Source organism: Gallinula chloropus (assembly GCF_964237585.1).
Source record: "Gallinula chloropus genome assembly, chromosome: Z".
In the NCBI taxonomy this organism is placed as follows: domain Eukaryota; kingdom Metazoa; phylum Chordata; class Aves; order Gruiformes; family Rallidae; genus Gallinula; species Gallinula chloropus.
Window position 1 is genome coordinate 54,195,175 of NC_140089.1, and position 20,884 is coordinate 54,216,058.

General features: G+C 42.7%; 1 protein-coding gene across 1 annotated transcript in view; it reads left to right on the forward strand.

Moving 5' to 3' along the window:
- Window positions 1-1,005, forward strand: part of ZNF462 (zinc finger protein 462) — a gene marked incomplete at its 5' end in the record, with an annotated part of 50,762 nt that extends 49,757 nt beyond the window's left edge. The window contains one exon of the mRNA XM_084278120.1: window positions 763-1,005. Coding sequence (XP_084134246.1) covers window positions 763-964 — 202 coding nt within the window. The 3' untranslated portion in view covers window positions 965-1,005. The remainder of the gene's footprint in view (window positions 1-762) is intronic.
- Between the last annotated feature and the right edge of the window lie 19,879 nt (window positions 1,006-20,884).

Below are 20,884 nucleotides of genomic sequence, written 5' to 3' on the forward strand. Positions count from 1 at the left end.
CATAGCAGCACAAATAATTATGTGTATAGAAATGTCAAGATCTTCAGGGAAGTAAAATCGATCTGCATGAGCTCCTCCTAAAATGTGCATAGTGACATTCATTGGTTGAACATCATGATGAAGATCATTTGCCTTTCTGTAACAGCACACTGTGGGATGATACGCATCACAGGGAAGATCAGCATCTCTCTAACAATCATTTCCTCCTTCTGATGACAATCTCATCAATAGCAGTGATATGTTTGCTGACCACAGTTTCTGCAAATAGTAGATTTCATTCAAGTTTGTTGACATGTGGAATAAATTTGAATAAAATATTGTGGGTTAGCTGTGATAGGATGAGAAATATTATGATGAGAAATATTCTCTTGCCTGTAATCTTTCCTGCCTAACCTGTAAGAAGTTTTATGGGTTCATTAACTCCTTAGGAAAAGTACTCTTTTCCTGTGCCTTTGTTTGGTGTCGTATTTACAAGGGACTGAGGAAAGGGGAATAAACTTCTAAAGTCAGAATTGGGGTTCTTCCCTCTCATCTCATATCAGTCCCAGTGTAGAGGAAGTACAGACTTGGTTTCAGAGCTAGAATGTCCTTGGTCCCACTTGTAGCTTCGTTCCATGGCCTCCGCTCTTGAGCGTGAGGTGGCAATGGTGTAGTTGGTTGCACTTGCCTTTTTTAGAAACCAGTCTGTTTTTCTCCCTCATGTGATGACACACAAAGGGCTTTGCTGGTCTCTGACGTGTTCTCTGCTGCTTGGCTTTCCAGGGCACTGAACGAAAGCAAGCACCGGACCATTGAGGACAGCCAGACAAAAGAGGATGTAGAAGAAACTGTTAGCACACTGCCAGAAGAAAAAGAAGGCATTGAGAAAATGGTGGTGGACTATTCCCACAACAGTGAAACAGCAGTCACTCTGGTAGCTGCTGACAAACCTCTCCCAGACAACATGGAGTCCAAAAATGAATAAGCATTTGGTGTGATTCTAAATAACGTACTTGAACGTGATGAGTGGGGTAGGGTGGGTGGGTGGGGTGGGCAGAAGGAAGAAATAAAGCTGCTTTTAGGACTGAATGATCTATTTTCAAAGCACTGGTACCTGTGTGAGTGTGTGTATATTAAAGTTATTTAAGTGATGGAATAAGTGGCTCCATTACATCACTGCATCTTTTCTTCTGGATCTTGACAACGGGAAGTTACATTCATCTTGGACTAATGAAGCAACTCCCCGTATTCCTACATTACACATCATGCTTTGCAGTGGACACTTGGATTGTTTGTGAATGGAAGCGTCGTGAGCATGGAAGAAGTGGGGGGGACAACTTTTCAACGCACAAATTTGGGTGCGTTTTTCTAGTTTTAATACATAACGCTTTTCCAGATTGAATGCAACTGCTTTAGAAAAGAAAAAAAAAAGAGAAAAACAAACAAAAAACAAACAAAAAAAGAAAACAAAACAAAACAGAAACTGCTTTGCTTAAAACAGTCACCTGTTTCCTAGTACCTCAGAATTAACCAAGGGAGATCTCTGCATTTGTCAGTACTACCTGTTGTCATTGTGGTTAAATGTAGAGAGACTGCTGGGCAAGGTGGTGAATGGAGGAAGAAAAAAAAGTTTTAAAGAAAGGAAAACAAATTGTGCTTAAAATCCCAGTGTGGGTTTTATTTCTTAAAATACTGTGATTTTTTTAATTATTTTAGTAAAAAAAAAAACAAAAAAAAGAGAGAGACTTTAATTCCTAGATAACTGTTTGTGACTTGTCATCCTTTATTCCAGGTAAGCTGTTTGTTAGTATTCAGTTATGATTTTAGGATTTGATAGATTTCATGTGACTGATTGTGCGGTTTTGTTTGCCACATGTTTATTTTCTGTCAGCCTGAGGTGTTACAAATACAGCACAATTAAGTTTCTCATGTAAAATGAATATTTCTTTTTGTGGGGGGGGACAGGGAAAGGAGACTAGATCTTGTGAATAGAATTTTTTGTTGATGTTGTTGTTGTTAATTTTAAACGTATGGAAATAACAAAGAAGTTTTAACTTTTTTTTTTTTTAAAAAAACTAAAGAACCAAACTTACGGCACAGCTATGCAGCTCGCGGGCCAAACACATAGGTCCTCATAACCGTTCTGTTTCTTGTCACATTAACATCTATCAGTCTCACACCAGTAACTTTTTGTTAAGATTGGCTGCCTTTTTTTTTTTTTCTTCTTCTTCTGTCTGTGGAGTGTGTGTTTTCTTTTTGTTTGGTGTGGTGGGAGGGAGGGTTGTCAGTTAATACATCTTTTTGCAAGTGGAGGTGAAATAGTTACATATGACATTGAGCCTGGAGAACTACTTTTACTCAATCCAATATGGGAGTTGCTAAGTTTTTCCCCTCCTCCTTAGCTTTTAGCTTAAGAGGAGCAGTGGAGAATGAATAGGAACCTGCATACCTATGTGGCTGATCCTGCACTATTCTCAGGTGGAAAGCCTACCAAACTCAATGGAAATTTTGCCTGAGCAATGAATACAGGATCTGGTGCCTGTGGTATGTTCTGATTGTGAACAAACAACAAAACAAAACAAAACAAAACAAAAAAAGGAAAAAAAAAAAGAAAAAAAACAAAAGAAAAAAAAGAGAAAAAGAAAAAAGAAAAGAGAAAAAAACCCACAAACGTTTCTTTCCAAAAAGTAGAAAGTACTTGACTGAAACCTAGTTTTAGAAATGCATGTGTCTTCGTTTGTTTTTTTTGTTTTGGGGGGATCTGTGGGAGGGGGAGGGGGGAAGATAGGAAGCTGCTGAGGAAAGGTGTCCTAGAGAGCTTCACATAAAAATGATGGCAAAAAATGTTGCATTTGTGGAATAAGTGCTACTTGAGAAGCATGGTGTTTTGCTTTTGGGGATTCAACAATTGTGTGTTAGGGGGATTCTTTTTTATTTTCTGTTGGGGTTTGGTTTGGTTTGGTTTGGTTTTTTTTTTGGTTGGTTTTGTTTTTTGAAGTAGGGAGGGAATGTCATGGAAAAACACATTGGAGGGGCAAGTATAAATACACATTTTGTGTCTGTATTTGTTTTTTAATTGGCTTCATTTCAACAGTTCCATACCTGGATTGGGTGTTTGTAATGGTTACCAAAAATGAAAAAGAAAAAAAAAAATGATTGTGACATGCTTTTATCACTACTTTATTTTTCAAATAACATGTAAATATTGTAATCCATTGGATTTTGTTTTGCTAACCTGTTAATAAAAAATATGGGACCATTATCCTTTTAACAAGCCTAGAATGTCATAATTTTTTTTTCTTTTTTTCTTTTCCCAAAAATGTATACCTGATGTATTGTGGACACACATTTTAGATGCATTATTATGATTCTGTTGACTGTAATGACATAGAATTGAAAATAACATTTTTTTCATTGTTTAATTTATACAGAGGACTTTTTCAGAGTTTGACAGAAGGAAATAATAGCAAAATGCTAACCCATTGGCTTCAGCACTCGGTATTTCCTGATTTTAAAATTACTGCTTACTGATGGGGGATAGGAAAGGGGATACTGAACTGTTGCACTGACGGGTTTGTTTTTTTTAAAAAAAAAAAAACAATGAAAATTAATAAAAACTTTTTAAGAGTGTATGCTCGTGTGTGCGTGGTTTTGTATTGGCTACTCTTGAGTCTGTACAAGTGACTGCAATTGGCAGCTCTGGGAGGGAACAGAAGACCCTTTTTCCCCTCTGCATCCTTTCCTCCCCAATTTTACGGGGAATTTGGGATTTATGGGTGGAGGGGAGTGGCTTCCCCTCCCTCACACAGGTATCCCACATCCCTGAAGAATGCCTTGAGTATCTATGAGTCCAACATTGATTAGAGGTCAAGGGGATGCTGCCATGTCTGCTGACTTTCTGAATCCAAACAGAGAAATAAGGGAAAAATGTTGTAGGCTGTCTTGAAAGATCAAAATAGGTGGAGAGAGAGTGGCATTTGGATTATCAGCTCAGTCTCTTTGAGTTGAAATATGCTTTCACCTTCCACCTTCCTCCCTAGGAGTCAAGATATTTCTCTATTAAAATACTTATTTCATTATTTTATGTTTAAATTTAAAAAAAAAGTAAAGAAAAATATAAAGAAAGATATGAGATTTAGGCTGTTAGACATTGCCTTTCTTCAATGGTCTCTGGAAATACTTATTCATGAGGGAGACCTACAAATACAATTTCACACTGTATGTTCCAGCCCAGAGCTAATCTGCACTTCCACCAATTTAAGAAGGGAGGGTGGTGTTGCTCATGGGTGCATCACTGACAGGAGTTACCTAACTGCTATAATGAAAGGCCTTGGGGTGATTTCTAGAGTCTTGCAGTGGTATTACCCATTGGCCTCAGTGGCAGGATTGTAAGAGTTTGAAACAAAACTCTCAGTCTTCCCAGGTTTAGGTTTCTGACTGAATGTGACTGTGTCACCTGCCAGAACAGAAATACAACAAGGAGGTGGTAGGGAAGAGACAAAAGAGACAGTTACTAACACGATCTTTTACTCACACTATTTCTCTGCTTCGCCAGACAAATCCCTTTCTCATAAACTGGGAGCCCTGGGCTTCACAGGGAACGTTAGTGCCCTGGGATGAGCGGTGTTGCGCACACACTGTGTTCCCAGGCTCATTGTCTTTCCTTGTCTCAAGAAGTCTGGGTAAATGTTTGCCACGTTATTGCTAGCTGACTGCTGGCATTTTCTTTTGGTCTAGAGGTACAGGTCCTGAATGCCCTCCTCCATGCAAAAGTCTTGCCTTTGTAATCACACCAATGCAAAGGCTTTGCAGGAGTTGCTATGGGGAGTCTGCTCTCTCCCTCCCTTGCAAGCACTCAGCCTCCCTGGAGAAAAGTTGAGCAGCTGAGGTTACCCTGTGACTCAGGGACTAATGCTGAGGGTTGGCAGGGTCACAGAAAGCAAGGATTACAGGTCCAGAACTGCAGGGTTTCCAGTAGAAAAGGATGGGAGGACTGCATGAAACGTTGACACTCGTGGCCTGGCCCAGTTATCTTAGAATCTAATGCTGCACAGTAGACTTCATGTGAACATAAACAGCAAAACTCATTCTCCTGGCTTTGAGAAAATATCTCGATACAATCACAGATGTTCAGTATTTCAGTATTCAGTATTTCAAGGAAAACTGCCCCAAATTTCTCAGCTCTTCCTCACCCTGAAGTCATTCTTCAATATTTTTCTGATAACACAGGACTTTTCCACCAAGCCAGACACAGACAAAACCATGACTGACCTGCTCTAGTGTCAGCAGTAATCCTGCTTTTGGCAAAAGGCTGGACCAGAGACCTCCAGAACTGTCCCAAGCGCATTTCCTGCTTCAATTTCCCATTTTCCTATTTCTTTGGTGCCCTCTTAACCGTCAGTTTCTCCAGCTTATCTCTGACTTTTTATGGTCATGCTCACTGACTCACAGACTCTTCTCTGACTAGCGTTTCTCCCTTTCCTATGTCTGATCATTTTTGACCAGAAGGCAAACCTTCCATCTAAATATATGCTCAGTGATATATAACCTACCCAACACAACGACCTCTCAGTAGGATCAAAGCAAATTGGTAACAGACATTCTCTATTCATCATTAGCGGGGGACAGCACATAACAGCTCCTAGACATAGAAAGCGGATGTCATGTGGGAAAAGATACTGATCTGTATTTCTGCATTTCATCTTGGCCCAAACTATTTAATTAGTCCTGACCTAAATCTTACAATTCCTTTACTCCAGCACTCCCACAATATGCTACAAATCAAGTGAAATACCCAAAAAGTAGTGTCAGTGTGGTGGAGTTTTGTTTTTACTTTGCTTTTGTGATTGAACTGGTATTCTTGTTTGTTACAACTGGAGGAATCCAATCTCAAGTTCTGTCAACTTTGGGGGAAAAAAAAATGAGGAAAACAGCATGAAAGATAAGAAAAAAAACCCCCAAAACTTCTCAGGCAATGCACTCCAATGTGTGGCAACAGATGGAGTGTGCAGCTAAGTGTCAGGTAGCAGTATTGGCTTTTCTTCTACAGCATTTGACATCTATTTTATTCTGGCAGAATGTGGGAATTGTTAAGATCATGTCTGTTCCCTGTCTAGTTCAGTTTCTTGACTCCTGAAAGAAAAATCAGGAAATCCCATAGTGAGCAGGAAGGGAATAATCTGTCCCTAATGAAAGTCTCATCTTAATCCATTTTGATGACAGCTTTATGCACAGAAGCAGAAGGAGTCCTACCTCTCTCACATTCATTTTATGTTATAGCAATATAAATTACAGTGGATTTGCTACCAATTCCCTTTTAAATTTTACCAAACTCGTGGTTTCTTTGATGAAGACTGACAGGCAAAATATTTTTGTGTTCAAAGGAAAATTGTTATTTTATTATCCTAAAAATAAATGCTTCCTAAAAGTTAGTTGTGTGATCTCTGTTATTCTTATGTTGTTTATAAAATGCATTTTTCATGTATATAAAATAATCTGTGAAGAATTCCAATAGATGCACTTCAGCTAGGATGTTTAGGAAAAAAATTATGTCAGCTGCTGGAATGAGAAGAGACATGCTTCTCTTCTTCTAAAATAATTTGCCTCTTTGAATAGTTGGTGTTAAAGCAAATATGCTCTAGCTTGATTCTTGAATTCTCTATTGAGTTTACACTTCTATTAATGAAGAGCTTAGCTCAGTCTAACCAACTGTACATGCATGACTTCCAAATCTAAGTGAAATATATCTCTCTGCAGCTGTTCTGTTGTGCTCTCAGTAGTTTTTGAAGAGAGAAATATATTTACCAGCTATGCTTCAAATTAATTTAGCTGGTGTTGAAAGTGTTGGACTGAAATTTTAGTTTTTCTATACAACCAAAGGAAATCATATTAAGCTACTGGGCGCAATGATGCTTCAAATCTTTGTGGACTCATTTACACTGAGTCACCAAAGACTACTGGCAGAGGTGCTGCAGTAAAAAGAGTGGTAGTTTCAGTCTGTATGAACCAGTAGAAAATTAGAAGGCATTGCTCCATATAGCAATGAGTCTTCAATGTGTCATTTCCAGAGAAAATGTTTTCCTCTGCTTAGACTCTTCAAGACCTCAGGTATATAATTGTTCCAACCACATGATTTAAGTAAAAATAGTCATTCAGAAGTGTTCTCATAGGTAAATAAACATACCACACTAAAAGCATGCTGCTTACAGAAATAAGTAAAGTCTTTAACCCATCTTGCTGCAAGTGATTTCTTGCTATTACTATAGGAGTCTCCTAACCAGAGTAACCAGATCGCAAACTCTGGCCATGCTGGAGGTGCTAGGTGTTGGGCTGCTGCATGTAGAACACTGAGCCCATGGCTGTCGTTGTCAGTGGTAGAGAAAGCCCAGGCTCATGTATATGCAAGACTAAGACAACATGGACACTGTCCCCACCTGGAGTGGAGGAGCATAAAGGAAGACAAGAAAACAGAGTTGTCTGCTAGGCTTTGTTTGGAACCAGACATAATCCTCCCTGGAAATCAAAAGAGCATCTTTATCCTGGCCTTCATCAGTGTGATGGTTTAGCCCTAGCTGGAGGCCAGACACCCACCAAAGTCAGTCTGTTACTCCCTTTCTTAGTTGGACAGGGGAGAAAATATTTATTAAGAAGCTCAGGAGAAAAAATAAGGACAGGGAGAGATCATTCTGTCAGCAATGACATGGGCAAAACAGACTCAACACAGAGTTAAGGAAAGAAAACCACCTAATTTATTACACTACATTATAAAGAACAGTGAAACCAGAGTCGGAAGCGTGACCAGATTTTAAACCAAATGCAATCAGATCTTTTAAAACACTTTCCCCCCACCACTCCCTCCTTAGCAGACTTTAGTCAGAATTTTGCTCCCTTCTTCCCCCTGCTCACAGTGCAGGGGGACAGGGACTGGGGAAAATGGGGTTCTCGGTTACTTCTTCATGAGCTGTTTTCTTTTTCCAGATCTTAAAACACCACTACCTTGCCCCCCCTCCCCGGCTCCCTTCTTAGGAGACTTCACTCTAGTCATGATCTCACTCCCTTCCCCCTGCTCGCAGCACAGGGGGGCAGGGACTGGGAGATGGGAGCTTCAGTCAGTCCCTTCCAAGTTGGTTTCCTTCTCGGCCAGGGCGGGGCAGAGAGGGAGTGGGATTCATTCCACACGCTCCCCCTGCTGCACCGTGGGGTCTCACCCACAGGAGACAGTTCTCCATGAACTTCTCGAACATGAATACTTTCCCACAGGGCTTTATCTCTTTATCACAGTGTCTCTCAGTCCCAGTCCAAGCCTCCTCCCCAGTAAACCTGTTCTGGCACAAATATCTCTCTTGCTCATCTCTGTGTCTCTGATTCTCCTCATGGCTGCAAGTGCTGGCAGGGGCTTGTTCCAACGTAGGGTCACCGCTTCTTCTCCATGTCTCCACCTACTCCACAGGCTGCAGGTGGGGTCTCGGCCTTTTCCATGGGTTTCTCCATGGGCTGCAGGGGCAACTTTCTCTCCGGCACCTGGGCCGCCTCCTCCCCCGCCCTTCTCCGGCCTTGGTGTCTGCACAGCTCGGTACATCTTCTCGCTCCCTTCTCCGGTGGGAAAATGCAGCTGCTTCCGGGTTGTTTTCTCCTATATGTGATTCTCAGAGGCGCTGTGACTATCTCTTGAGCTGTGACTTTGGCCTTGAATTGCTCGTTGGTTATAGTTTAGGCTGGAAAAAACTGTAACTGCTCCTTCCAAAAACTGTCTCAACAGCACAGCCTCACAAAACTGCAACAATCAGTCTTTATGATCTCTTCTGGAGGGGACGTGAAAATAGAAGGTGTATTTTACCAGCTCAGTCACAGAAAACTTGTTCACATTTTTGGGGTGAAGAAATTTAAGCGGGTCTGATCCTTCTCTGAGAAACTGGCTAGCCTTCTCTCTTGTGCACCAAAACCAGGAAGAACAGGCCATCAGATGTAGCTATCATATCCCATATAATTAACTCAAGTAACAGCAGCAACAAAAGTATAATTATATTCTTACCATCAGATTAAATGTATGTTGTTATTTAATCCATTTAACGTACATATTTAGCAATTAGGACTTCATTCTGCAGGGATTCATGTTGTAACTTAGATTTCTTTCTGTGTAATTTAATTGGGAAGCTGACAAGGAGATGCTCTTTTCACATTCATTTGTATCAAATGGGTGTCGTCCTTGACTGAGCAAGCCGCTCCCAGGGACACTGCACAGTCTGGGAGAGCCTTAGAAAGGGATGGAACAGAGCAATAAGGGATAAAGCTCTCCAAATCGATAGCTGGTTACTCACACAGTGGCAAAAGCAAGCAAATGCATTACATCCTTGGCAGCCTCCCTGCCTTTCAAAATTTAGAAGTCTCAGGGGACCTGAAGGCATCCTTTGGTTTTGAAAACATATGAAAATCATGCTTTCCATTGCAGGAGATGTGAGCTAAGGACTTAACATTGGAGTTTGCTTTATAGATGGGCTGGTGACCACACCGGCTGGTGATGTCCTGGCACTTCTTTCTGACAGCATATATGGAAGAGTGGCTTTTCATGGGGAGTCTCGATTCACCTGAGGCAGACAACTGTGGTCATTTACTGCAGATGTTTTCATCTTTTCCTGGGAACTAAAAGAAAAGATGTTCCTGGGAAAAAAAAAAAAAAAGGAGGCCTCATCCTTAGCCTCATCCTTGAGAGCAAACTCTGTGATTACACGCTCTGCATTCAAGTAGAAGTGTGATCTGGTACCACCATCAGCCAGCAATGGAAAAGCGCTGTGTTCGTAGGTGGCTAATCTGATCAGCAAACAGGGGATCACTTCCATTTTCATGCATAAGGGCAACCACGAATAAAATGAGTCTCCAAGATTTCTCGATTAAAGCAAGCAGATTCAATTTCAGAGGGCTCCATCCTGATATGAACACTAACAAAATCTGTAAATGAAGCAGCACATGTGTAGTACAGGTGAGCTGTTCTCCAGCACTCAGGTGAGTTTCTGCTTTATGAAAGTTTACTGACTGATTCTGTGTTTTATTCATACTTTCCTCAAATAACAAGAACTCCATTTCATGGTTGCATCTTATGAGCATCTATGTGGTTTGCCTTTGTCAAGATAGTTTAAGTATCTCAAATCTGGCTGTTACGCTTATATTTTCCAGATGTCTGTTGTCACCTGAAAACTAATGATGGTAAAGGGAAAATGTAAGACCAGAGAATCATTGATGAAAGCTCGCTTCCTGATTTTTTTTCTGTCCATGGATTATCTGTATCTACCAGGCTGACATAGTGCTTTTCCTCCCAGACCTCAAGGCAGAGGATGAAGTGAGTTAAAATGCAAATACTTTGTTTTACAACACCTGGGGCTCACCTGGGGCTGGGTGAAAGCTACCCTGTCAGAACCAAACTGTGCATAAGCTTTGGAGAAGTCAGGAGCTTAATACTGCCCAGTTCCCAGGGTAGGTCAGGGCGAAAATTTGCTTACAGCATGTCTGAATCCTGGTCTAAAACTTTGTGGCTCAGATCCATCTCTAATCTGAACATCTAAAATGATATTTCCTAAATAACCTCTCTGTGCAGCCGTTTCTTTATTGGTCGGCTTTGTTCTCCACAAAGTTTTCCAGACATCTTCAGCTGTCTGTGAGCAATGAGAAATCTTGTTTGCGTCTTTGAAAGCAGGTTTCCAGCACAGCTTTAGTTAGTCCAGATTGTGTCCTATTTCAGGCTGGGATTTCTTTCTTTTAAAGATAGTGATAGTCTTTTCTTGACTAACTTTCCTATGTTGTGAATAACATTCACTAAATCTATAATATTTAGGCTGATATGAGACCTCTGAAAGCAGGAAGAGTTGTAAAAACATCCATTCAAAATTTCTGAACCTTAATTCCTGTTTATATTCCCATGACAGACAAGGGCTTAGAACTATTTACATATGTCTCCTATCACCATTTCAAATTCCTCTTCATGGAAGATCCACAGTACCGGGAAGACTTGAGTTGTTAATGAAGCATTCAGATTATTTTAATTCTCATGTTCCTTTCCACTAATAGTACTCATAATTTGAACAGAAGTCCATTAGTATTTCATACTAATACCTTTTGTCACTAACTCTCTCTCAAAGATAGTAATTTATAGTTAAAGGATGGGATAAAAAAATGGAACAAGACACTAATGTTTTTGTACATGACAGTAGCATAAAGAAGTCATGTTACACAAGTATTTTCATAGTGCTTGCTGTAGTATGCACAAAGCACAAACTGTTCACCAAAAAATCTTACCCTCTAAGGGGCAAACAAGTCACAGCTTACAGTCAGAGCAGAAGGAGGTTTTAATACCTCCATTTGATAGATGGAGAAGCAGCATAGAAAGTAGAGGAAATTATGCTGTCCTGGGGAAGTTTATTCTAACTGCAAAATAATTTCTGACACGTTGTGTCCTTGTCCATGGCCTTAGCCTTCCATTCTCTGTTACCGGAATAAGAATGTGAAACCATGAGGTCTGCATCATGCAGCTGGATCCTGCCAAACTGAGCTAACTATGAAAGTAGTTCAGCCCTGAAAAGTACACTGTGCATCTGATCCTGTGCATAGAACAGTAAACCCAACTCAAAAGTAGGCAACTAATTCTGGACCAAGAATAATACCCTCTGTACAAAGAATATAGACCGGAAGGTGCTGTGTAGTAGAGTAAAAAGAACCATTTTTCTCCAATAACTTTAAGACATGTTCAGGTCCAGGAGAGAGAATAATTATGTTCATTCCAAGAACTATTTGTTTCCTTTGAGCAGCTTTGTATTGTTCTGACTCTTGATAAGGGCACTTACTTGCTTTACAGGCTAGATGATATCAGGATTGCTAGTATTCTTGCTCATGGCTACTGAAGACATGACTCAGTTTCTAGGGATTAGGAGTGTGTTGGGTTTACTGGGCTTATGTGGCAAGGGGCGCTACAGGGGTAGCTTCTGTGAGAAGACACCAGAAGCTGTCCTCATGTTGGACAGAGACAGTTCCAGCCATGTCCATATGGACCCAGTGCTGGGTCAAGCTGAGCCCATCAACCATGTTGGTAGTATCTCTGTGAAGATATAAGAAAGGGTATGAAATGCTGCATAACAGCAACTGTGAGAGGGGAACCAGAAAATGTGAGAGAAAAAGCTTTGAAGACACTCAGGTCAGTGAAGAAGGAGGGGGAAGAGGTGCTCCCGGTGCAAGAGCAGAGATTCCTCTGCAGCCTGTGGAGGATCCCACGCTGGGGGAAGTGGATGCATCCTGAAGGAAGCTGTAGCACATGGAAAGCCCACACTGCAGAGTAGGTTTTCTGGCAGGACCTACATCCTGTGGGGCACCCACAGTGGAGCAGTTTGTTCCTGAAGGACTGCACCCTGAAGAAAGGAACCTGTGTTGGAGGATGGTCTCCCATGGGTGGGGCTTTGCACTGGAGCAAGGCAAGAGCATGAAAAGGAAGGAGCAACAGAGACATTGTGTGATGAATTGACTGCATCCCCAATTCCCTGTCCCCTGGGCTGCTCACAGGGAGTAAGTAGAGAAATTGGGAGTGAAGCTGAGCCTGGGAAGAAGGGAGGGGTGTTTTTAGCTTTGCTTTTATTTCTCATTATCCTACTCGGTTTGATTGGCAATAAATTTGATTAATTGCCCTAAGTGGAGTCTGTTTTGCCCATGACAGTAAGTGGTAAGTGATTTCCCCGTCCTTATATTGACCCATGAGCTTTTAGTCATACTTTGTTCCCTTGTCCTGTTGAAGAACCAGGGGTGATGGTGCAGCTTGATGGGCACCTAGCAGCTAGCAAAGGTCAACCCACCACAGGGGTCTATCCATCTCTTGGTTCTACAGCTGCTCATATTTAAATCTGTCCTCTCACTATATGAAGAGGGAAAATACTTTAAGTTAAAACTCAGTACATGAGGCACTCTTTTTTTCTTTTTTTTTTTTTAGTATGATATATCTTTAGAGTTGGTAAATTCAGATTTCCTATCAAGATTAATAAAACTGTAATCAAACATTGTCAAAGACTGTAGGCAAAATTAGTGAGTGGACACCCTTCTTCTGAGGGGGAACAGAACTGCCCAACTCCTTGGGGTTTGTTAAGTGATGCTTCTGTGTGGGGGAGTAGGAGGGTGGGGCAAGAGATGGCTCTCTCTTGTTGTGCCTTCACCTTGACCAGGCATTTTCACATCTGCCCCATAGCAGTCAGAGGGCTGGTTGGACATCCTTCCTCTACCACCTCCTTCTGCAAGCGGAGAAGTTCAACAGCTCTCCCTCCAACAACCCATCCAGTTTGCGGGCAGCTCTGCCTTCCTTTGTGCTGTCCCTCTCTTTCTCTGAGGCTGTGGTGCAAGTCCACAGCCCTTCACAAATCCTCAAGAGTGACAGGCCATGCTGGCCATGTGCAAGCCCCTTCTACACCTCTGACTCTTCTGTGAGTCTGCATGCAATAGCTGAGACTCTCTGCGAAGAAGCCTTAAGCTGTGTTGCTAAGGTAAGGATATTATCTTGCCTGAAAAGTGGGATTTATCCATTCAAAACTTATTGTGATGGGGTGGATAGTAACTTTAGCTTGGGCAGCAGATGGCTTTTTCAGGAAGAAATTCTGGGAACATGTTCAGGTTTCGCCTTTCATGTGGTCTATGTGCATACTGGCAGCTGATTTAGACTAAACAAAGGGTAATTCTAAGTTGTGGTTTCCTTCTGTCAACAGACTGGGTGAAGTTCCCAATGGCATATATTGGCTATTATTTTCCTTCCCTTTGGGATGCCTAGTAATCACCCATCTTGACTGCAAGTCAAGTCTAAGGTGCCCCCGCTCCCTCCCTGCTCTCCTTTTTCTACTTTTTCAAATTCCTCTTTTGGTATCTAGTCACCCACCCTGCTCCTGGTGATACTGGAGGCCTCCAGCTCTCCGGTTTCAGTTCCCCTCTTCCCTGGTCTCTGCTGCAAGCCCACCTGCTGCTGTCATTTACCACTAACCTTCTCCTCTTCCACGTGTGGACCTTCACTGCAGATTTACTCTCCTCTCTCTCCTGATGTGCTTATAGCTACCAATGAAGTTACCCACACTGTGAATCGCTACTCACCTATCTTTCCCTGGCCAGGTTTTAAACATAGCTTCAGGTAGATGAGAGCTGAAGACCTTGCTCAGGAGCTGCCCTTCTTTATCTTCTAGCTTCCTCAGGAACATCCCATATTGTAAGACAGGTGACTCTGGAGACAGTGAAATGTGGCAATACGTCATGCTTGCTGGCAGAGCACGGGACACAGCTGACACGAGATCACTGAACGATAGCTGAAAGCACCTCGTTGCTGGAACAACCAGAGCACTGCATGTTGGGGGGCTGTTACACATGGTTAATGAAGAGCTCAGCAGTATTTTACTGATAATTTGATACTTAACTTTTAGCCTGTTATGTAAGTGCTAATTAAATGTTTTAACATGCTGTACATGTTTTATGTATTAATAAGCAGTAAGTGTACAAGTTACACTTTTTATGTGATTTAGAATTAATTACAGGGTGGTGAGATTTTCTCCTTTATATACCTATTAAACCCACATAACTGCTGATTTTACAGTTGATTGGTGTTCAGTTAACATACAGTAATTGCTCTTTAAAGGCTTTAGTAAGTGCGTATTTGAGACAATTTACAGTGTTGGCAATTTCCTGGTACTATTCCTCAGAGGTACAGAGAAGCTAATCACACTCAACGCTGGAATTCGCTGGGAGTCTGCCACACGGTCCCCACCGCGCGCTGTGCAAGCTACGTTCAGCCATCAGGGATTCCACTTCCAGGGATGATAAGCACATGTGAAGAAACACTTTATTTGCTATAAAATGATCCCGCTGCACAGCACACTGCAGTGAAGCAAGCAGCTGGGAGGTAGGGACACGCTGTTAGAGAAACAAATCAGGAGGGGCATCACTCAGTGTTTTCTGGTTCATCCCACGAAACCACAGAGGAAAGCAACTAGCTGTACTCTTTACTCTTGGTAGAAAACACAGTGGTCCCCCCAGCCCAGTGCATGCCTCCAGTTTAAAGGCAGGGAAGCCCTCTCCATGCCATCTCGGTCTCACCTTGGGCAAATCACTTTGTGCCTCTGTGCTCCCTTCCATGGATGTAACATTCTCCCTGGTTTGGCTCTGAGGGAATACTGTTCGCTCCAGTCTCCTCCAGCTCTAATAACACTTAAGATAGAGTTAAAACCAGACAAACAGCACCACCCTTCTGCCCCGTTAATTTGGAAGCTTTGAGGGCAAGAGAAAACTGATTGTCGCTTCCTAAATGATGGAGGCAGCAGGGTGCACAAAGTGCCACCTAATTGACACAGCCACCTGAAATCCAATCTACCAGGCAACGTGAAGGAAGAATATTGCTTTTAAATCTGAATGCCAGTGAGAGAGAATGCAGGGAAAAGAAAGCAACTTTTTGTTCATCATCATTCCTTTTGCATAATGCTGTATCCTTTTGACAGGGCAGAATAATAAAGCTTAACTCCCTCTTTGCTCTCCACCCCCCAATCACTGACTTAAAAGAAAACAGCAAAACCCTATCTTTAGCGTCAAATGAACAATGGGCACTCTTCCAGCAAGAAGAAAGAGTTGTGGAGGAAAGTGCAAAACATTCTAGGTTCTCATGAAATAAATATTTGAGTGATAGTCACTTGGCTCATCTTCTAAGATGTCAGTGCAGGCGTTGGACTCCAGGTTTATATAAAATACTGGATAGAGTAGATGGAGGGGAGAGGGGGGAGCAGAAAGCCCACATTGCAGATAAGAAAAGACAGAGATACAATAATATGAAAGATTTCAATGTTCAGTATAGATCAGAGACAGTAACTAAGTAATAGTTCCTCTACAAGATGTTGTATTTCATCCATCTTACCGACAAACTGTGGCCAACAGCCTGGAGGATGTTGAGACATTGATTTTGACAACACTTAAGAAACACCATAACCTTAAGCACTGCATATTCCAGCAGAGGCTTGGGGCTGTGCCACTCCAGCTCACACAGAGCTGTAGGAAGCCACTCGCACAACACTGCAGGGAAAGTGCTTTTTCATGCAGGGTGCCAAAGGCTTGATGAAGCAGCATAGGCTGAGAGCAGCTCAGAACCTGTTGAAATAGTTCAGGGCTTGATCTGGCATTAGGCTGAAGCCACGAGGCACTCGGACCAAGCACTCAGACCTGACCCCACTAAAACCTGGAGAACTTTGGTGCTCCAGTGCTTTCCTCATTATGTCTCCTTTTTCTTTTTCTTTTTTTCTTTTTCTTTTTCTTTTTCTTTTTCTTTTTCTTTTTCTTTTTCTTTTTCTTTTTCTTTTTCTTTTTCTTTTTCTTTTTCCTTTTTCCTTTTTCTTTTTTTTCTTTTTCTCTTCCTTTTCCTTTTTCGTGTTCTTTATCTTTTTATTTTCCTTTTCTTCTTTGACTTCTTAAACTGTTCAGTGTGCTACAAACACTTTGTTTACAGTGTTTGATGTCCTGTTGTTGTCATTGAAAGTTAATAGAAGTTTTTTCAAAAGTTTGGAAAAGATAAATTCAAAGAGGTTCTGGCAGGCTAAGGGATTGTGTAATTCCCTGTGTTATCATGGTAGATTTAGCATTTTTGAAGGCATGTCTTCATTTAACCCACTAAAGGGACATTGGGAGAGAGTCCACTGGTTTTCTTTTCCTTCCAAAGACAGTCACTGGTGAAATGGAGCTTTCAGTGCTTCCTCCACAAAGTGATGACAATAAAAAATTCTCTGTATGTTTCTGCTAGTTCTTGTGCCAACAGGAAAATGCATAGAAATGGTAATTTACCTCGATGTACATAACGTCAAGTCATAAAGTTGCCCTCAGCATCTGCCATGGTTCTGGCAGATGTGCATCGTCTCAGTTACATGTCCCCCAGTTGTTTTTCTCCTTCGGTGCAGTTGTGTGTTTCACACTGATGATGATAGATCGAGACTTGCTGCATGCAATGGAAAGAGGGAAAATGATCTTAAAGGTCAGTCTTGAGGGTAACGTTCTGGCGAACTGTGTTCAGTCTTCTACACCACGCCATGATTTGTGCTTAATTCAGTGAGGACAGTGTTGCTTTCAGTGCCTCTAAAATTATTTCTTGCAAGTAATTAAGGTTACCTAGAAGTCCCTGTGGCTGTGGGAGTGATCCTGCTAACTTGGCAGAAAGCAACAATGCAAACACTTGTATCTGCTCTTTGCCCTTTGCAAGAACTGGAACTGGAAAGAAGATAGTGAAGGGCGCGGCAAAACAACTTGCTCTGGAAATCCTCTAGGTTTCTATCTCCATCTGAACCATGATTCAGTGCTGATGTGGTAATGTGATTTGCCCTGAGCGCTGTCTCCAAAGCAGAGATGGTTGGAAGCTTTCCAAAGGCTAGGTTGTATGCTGGGAGGTGCGGATTCAAAGACTGCAAAACCTGCCATGCAAGAGCATTGCTTGGATGGGATCGCCTGGTGAATCAAAACAATTAGCTTCAACTGCTTGAAGTCCTGGAAGGGATGGCCCTTCTTCAGAGACAGTACGCTGTTAGAAGTTTGATTTGAAATGGAAGGTTTTGATTCTGACTGAAACACGCTGTTTCCTTTCCCCTCTTTGGGGGGGACCCCATCACCTTCTGCCTGGCTCTATCTGTTTGTTAGCACGCTGTGAGGAGCCGACGCTCTATCTCAAGGCAGCAGAGGATTAAGAGTGCTCCCAGGGATCCATTCTGTGGATGTCACCCCCACCCACACACCAGCAATGTGGGATGGCAGGGTCCTTGGCCGGGGAGAGCTGGCTGCTCACACCTGTGGCAAAGCTGGAGTTCCTCTTTCCCTGTGATCTGAGATTTGCTTTTGGTTCAGCTGGGGACTCCAGTTTCTCCTTCCCACTGCCTTCTGCTGGTATGGCTCCAGAGGCCCCCAGTTCCCCCGTAGGGAATACTGGGGATGGGCCCCATAGGTTGGCAGGGTCTCATCAGGTTCTGCCTCAAATAAAGTCTGTGCCTCCCCTCACTGAAACTCCCTGCACGTGCCATATGTGCCATCCACGTGTGAAGCATCCCTCGGGGGGGGGCACATGACCTAAACAGGTCATCTCACAGTCCCTGCTCAGTGGCGATACTTTCACCCATCTCAAATCAAACCCTTTTTGGTTTTGTGCATTTCTGTTTCTCCGAGTCCCACAGATCTGCCTGCCTTGGTGCAGGAGACACCTGATACCCTTTTAAAACTGGAGACTTAATTAAAGTGAAACCGATACTCTGCTGTAGGAATCCATGTTCTCCAATTTCTATTAAAGGTAGTGCAGAGGGCGGGGGTTGTCTAATGGGAGCAGAGCAAACAGGAGCGATTAAAGCTGTATTATCTCATCTCTGAGGACCTGGTGTAGAGGCACAGGGAGAAGGGGGCATTAAAGGTTGATGGTGTCTTAGCCTCAGTAGCAGAGGAGGCAGGGAATCACTGCCTTCATACTGACAACTTCCCTAAAGCTTGGCAAAATGGCAAGCAACTGAGATGACAAGCTTCTGTTATCATCTCTGGATCCAGGCTGGACACAAGAGAAAACAATGAGGTCAGGATTACAGAAACAGCACAGGCTGAGGAAAGGCAGATCATGTCAGGCAATGTTTCCCTGGTGTTTTTCCATGACCTCACTAGGCTCAATTTCTCACCTTCTGAAGCCCAGGAGGGATACCGACAAGTCACACAAGTCACACAAGAATCCTGATGAAGTGCACGCACTTCACAATATCCTCCTGAAAAACAGCAATGTGTCAGAGAGCTGGAGCACACCTTAAGACATGTAAGCATCTCACAGTAGTTGTCTCCTGGCCCTGTTGTCTCCCACCACCAGCTCCTCCTTCAAAACTGAAGTCTTCATCTCTCTGTGCCTTGCTGGTGATACAACCAAGGGCAAAACCCAGAGTTTTTAACTGTCAGTGGATTTCCTCTTCTTCGATATTCTTGCTTGTTACCCAGAGGATCCTTAATTTGGGAAAGGTTGAGGATCACACAATGCCCAGGACTGTTCCCTTACAACACCACCTGTCTCGCTGAAGTGCATGACTGTGGTCTATTCCTATCAGTGAATGAGACTGCAAAGAAACACCAAAGGTTTTGGCAGCATCTTCTTCCTCATTGACAATGGCCAGCTTGTGCCTCCTCTAGCACTTCATGCTGGTGCAAAAAAAGATTATTAGTTGCGTCAAATTATCTCCAGGAAGATTGAATAAAATACAGTAAACCCCTGAGTAATATTAAAAGGGTTTTGCAAAAAGAGAAAAAATAACCCAATGGAAGGACACCTCCTGAATTACATTTTCCAACCTGTGGCACTAGGTTTCTGTTCCAGATCATTTTCTGTGGTGCCTGAGGCATTGCCAGGACAAAGCGCTGCATGACAGAGATGTGTCATGTAGGTGGCACAGGATGAAACGTTAAGAAAATGCATTTGTCATGGAAAAATGAGAAAGGTGAGGTCCCAGTGTTTACAGGCTTAGTAGGGGTCATGAACATGGCAAAATGGAGACACCACAGCCTGGAAATAGAAGGTGGAGGGAGACCTACTATTTGAATAGCTAGCATATAGACCATAAGCAGCCTGGAGAAATCTATTGCCACTCAGTGGCAGAAAAATTTTTTTTTAAAAAGCCTGTGCTAGCTTCACACATGTACACACATGCTTCTCGCGTTGTCTCTGCAAGAGAAATTTCCTGATGAACCGGAATTTGTGACTACAGAATTTGTCAGTTACCCCAGGGCATCAGCTCTTGCACTGGCATAAATCAGTACCTCTCCATTGACTCTGATGGATTTACTTCCCTTTGTGCCCCCCCAAGAATATGGCCAGAGGCACGTGCTACCCTTTGCTGCCCTGTCAGGTAGACAAGGTTGCTGATTTGCATGGTCAGGTACTTTGAAATTCCACCCTTTGGTTCCAGTGACAAAAATGAGTTAGGAGGGTTTTCGGTGATTTGGAAGTTGTTCGGGTGTCTCTCTATACATAGTTAGCTAGATCTAGCTCTTTAAAGTTGCTAATGGTGATTGCAGTGAATTGTGGCTCATAAATCTGTGAAGGTCTCAGAGTCATTGCTCCTAGTATCTGGAGTGCGAAGAGCCGAGGATCTTTCAGGAGCTCACTGCATACATCATTTCAAAAGCCTGGAGTACTGCTGGAGTTCCTGCTAAGCTAAGGGGCCTCACGTAACAGTGCTGAGCGTCTGTATGTGAAGTGGAATGAATAGTACGGACTCAACTCAACTGTGTCTGAGCATTGCTTTCTGAGGTTGAGTGCTACTTGACACAAAGGATTCAACGCATGGTAGGACAATGGTAGCACTTACATTGTATTCTGCTTCTGGCTGGAGCGAAGACAAGAAATGCGCACTCCTCCTTGACAAAGAGATGTCCCTGACCAAGGTTCAGCCTTGCCCTGTTGAAGTAGGGCTCTGTTCTCAGAAGTGCCTGGAGAGACGTGCTGTGGAGTTGCGTGCTCAGTTTGCTAGTGACCTTCCCATCCACTGTGCCTCAACATGCAACGACATGCCCCTTATTTCTCACCTGCCAGGCTTGCGTGATCTACCTCAAGTGCTGAGACCATGTGGGATGTGATCATTCTCCTTTGTCAGCAACAGCAGTGAAGGGTCTGAGAGGAAAACTCTGCTTTCTGTTCCACTCACATTAATCTTTATGGAGTGGCAACAGGAGGTCAGGAAATAATTTAGTGATGATCCACATTTGCAGACAACCTATATCCTGCTATCTCAGGGATGTCATCTCTGTGGTGCCTATGGAAAAAAGAAGCTATGAAGTACTTCTCTAATTGCTTGGGTCCCCAAAGTAGCTGTTTATACACAGAGGATCCCTGCTCTGCAGCAGCTGCCTGACAGAAGGAAAACAGACG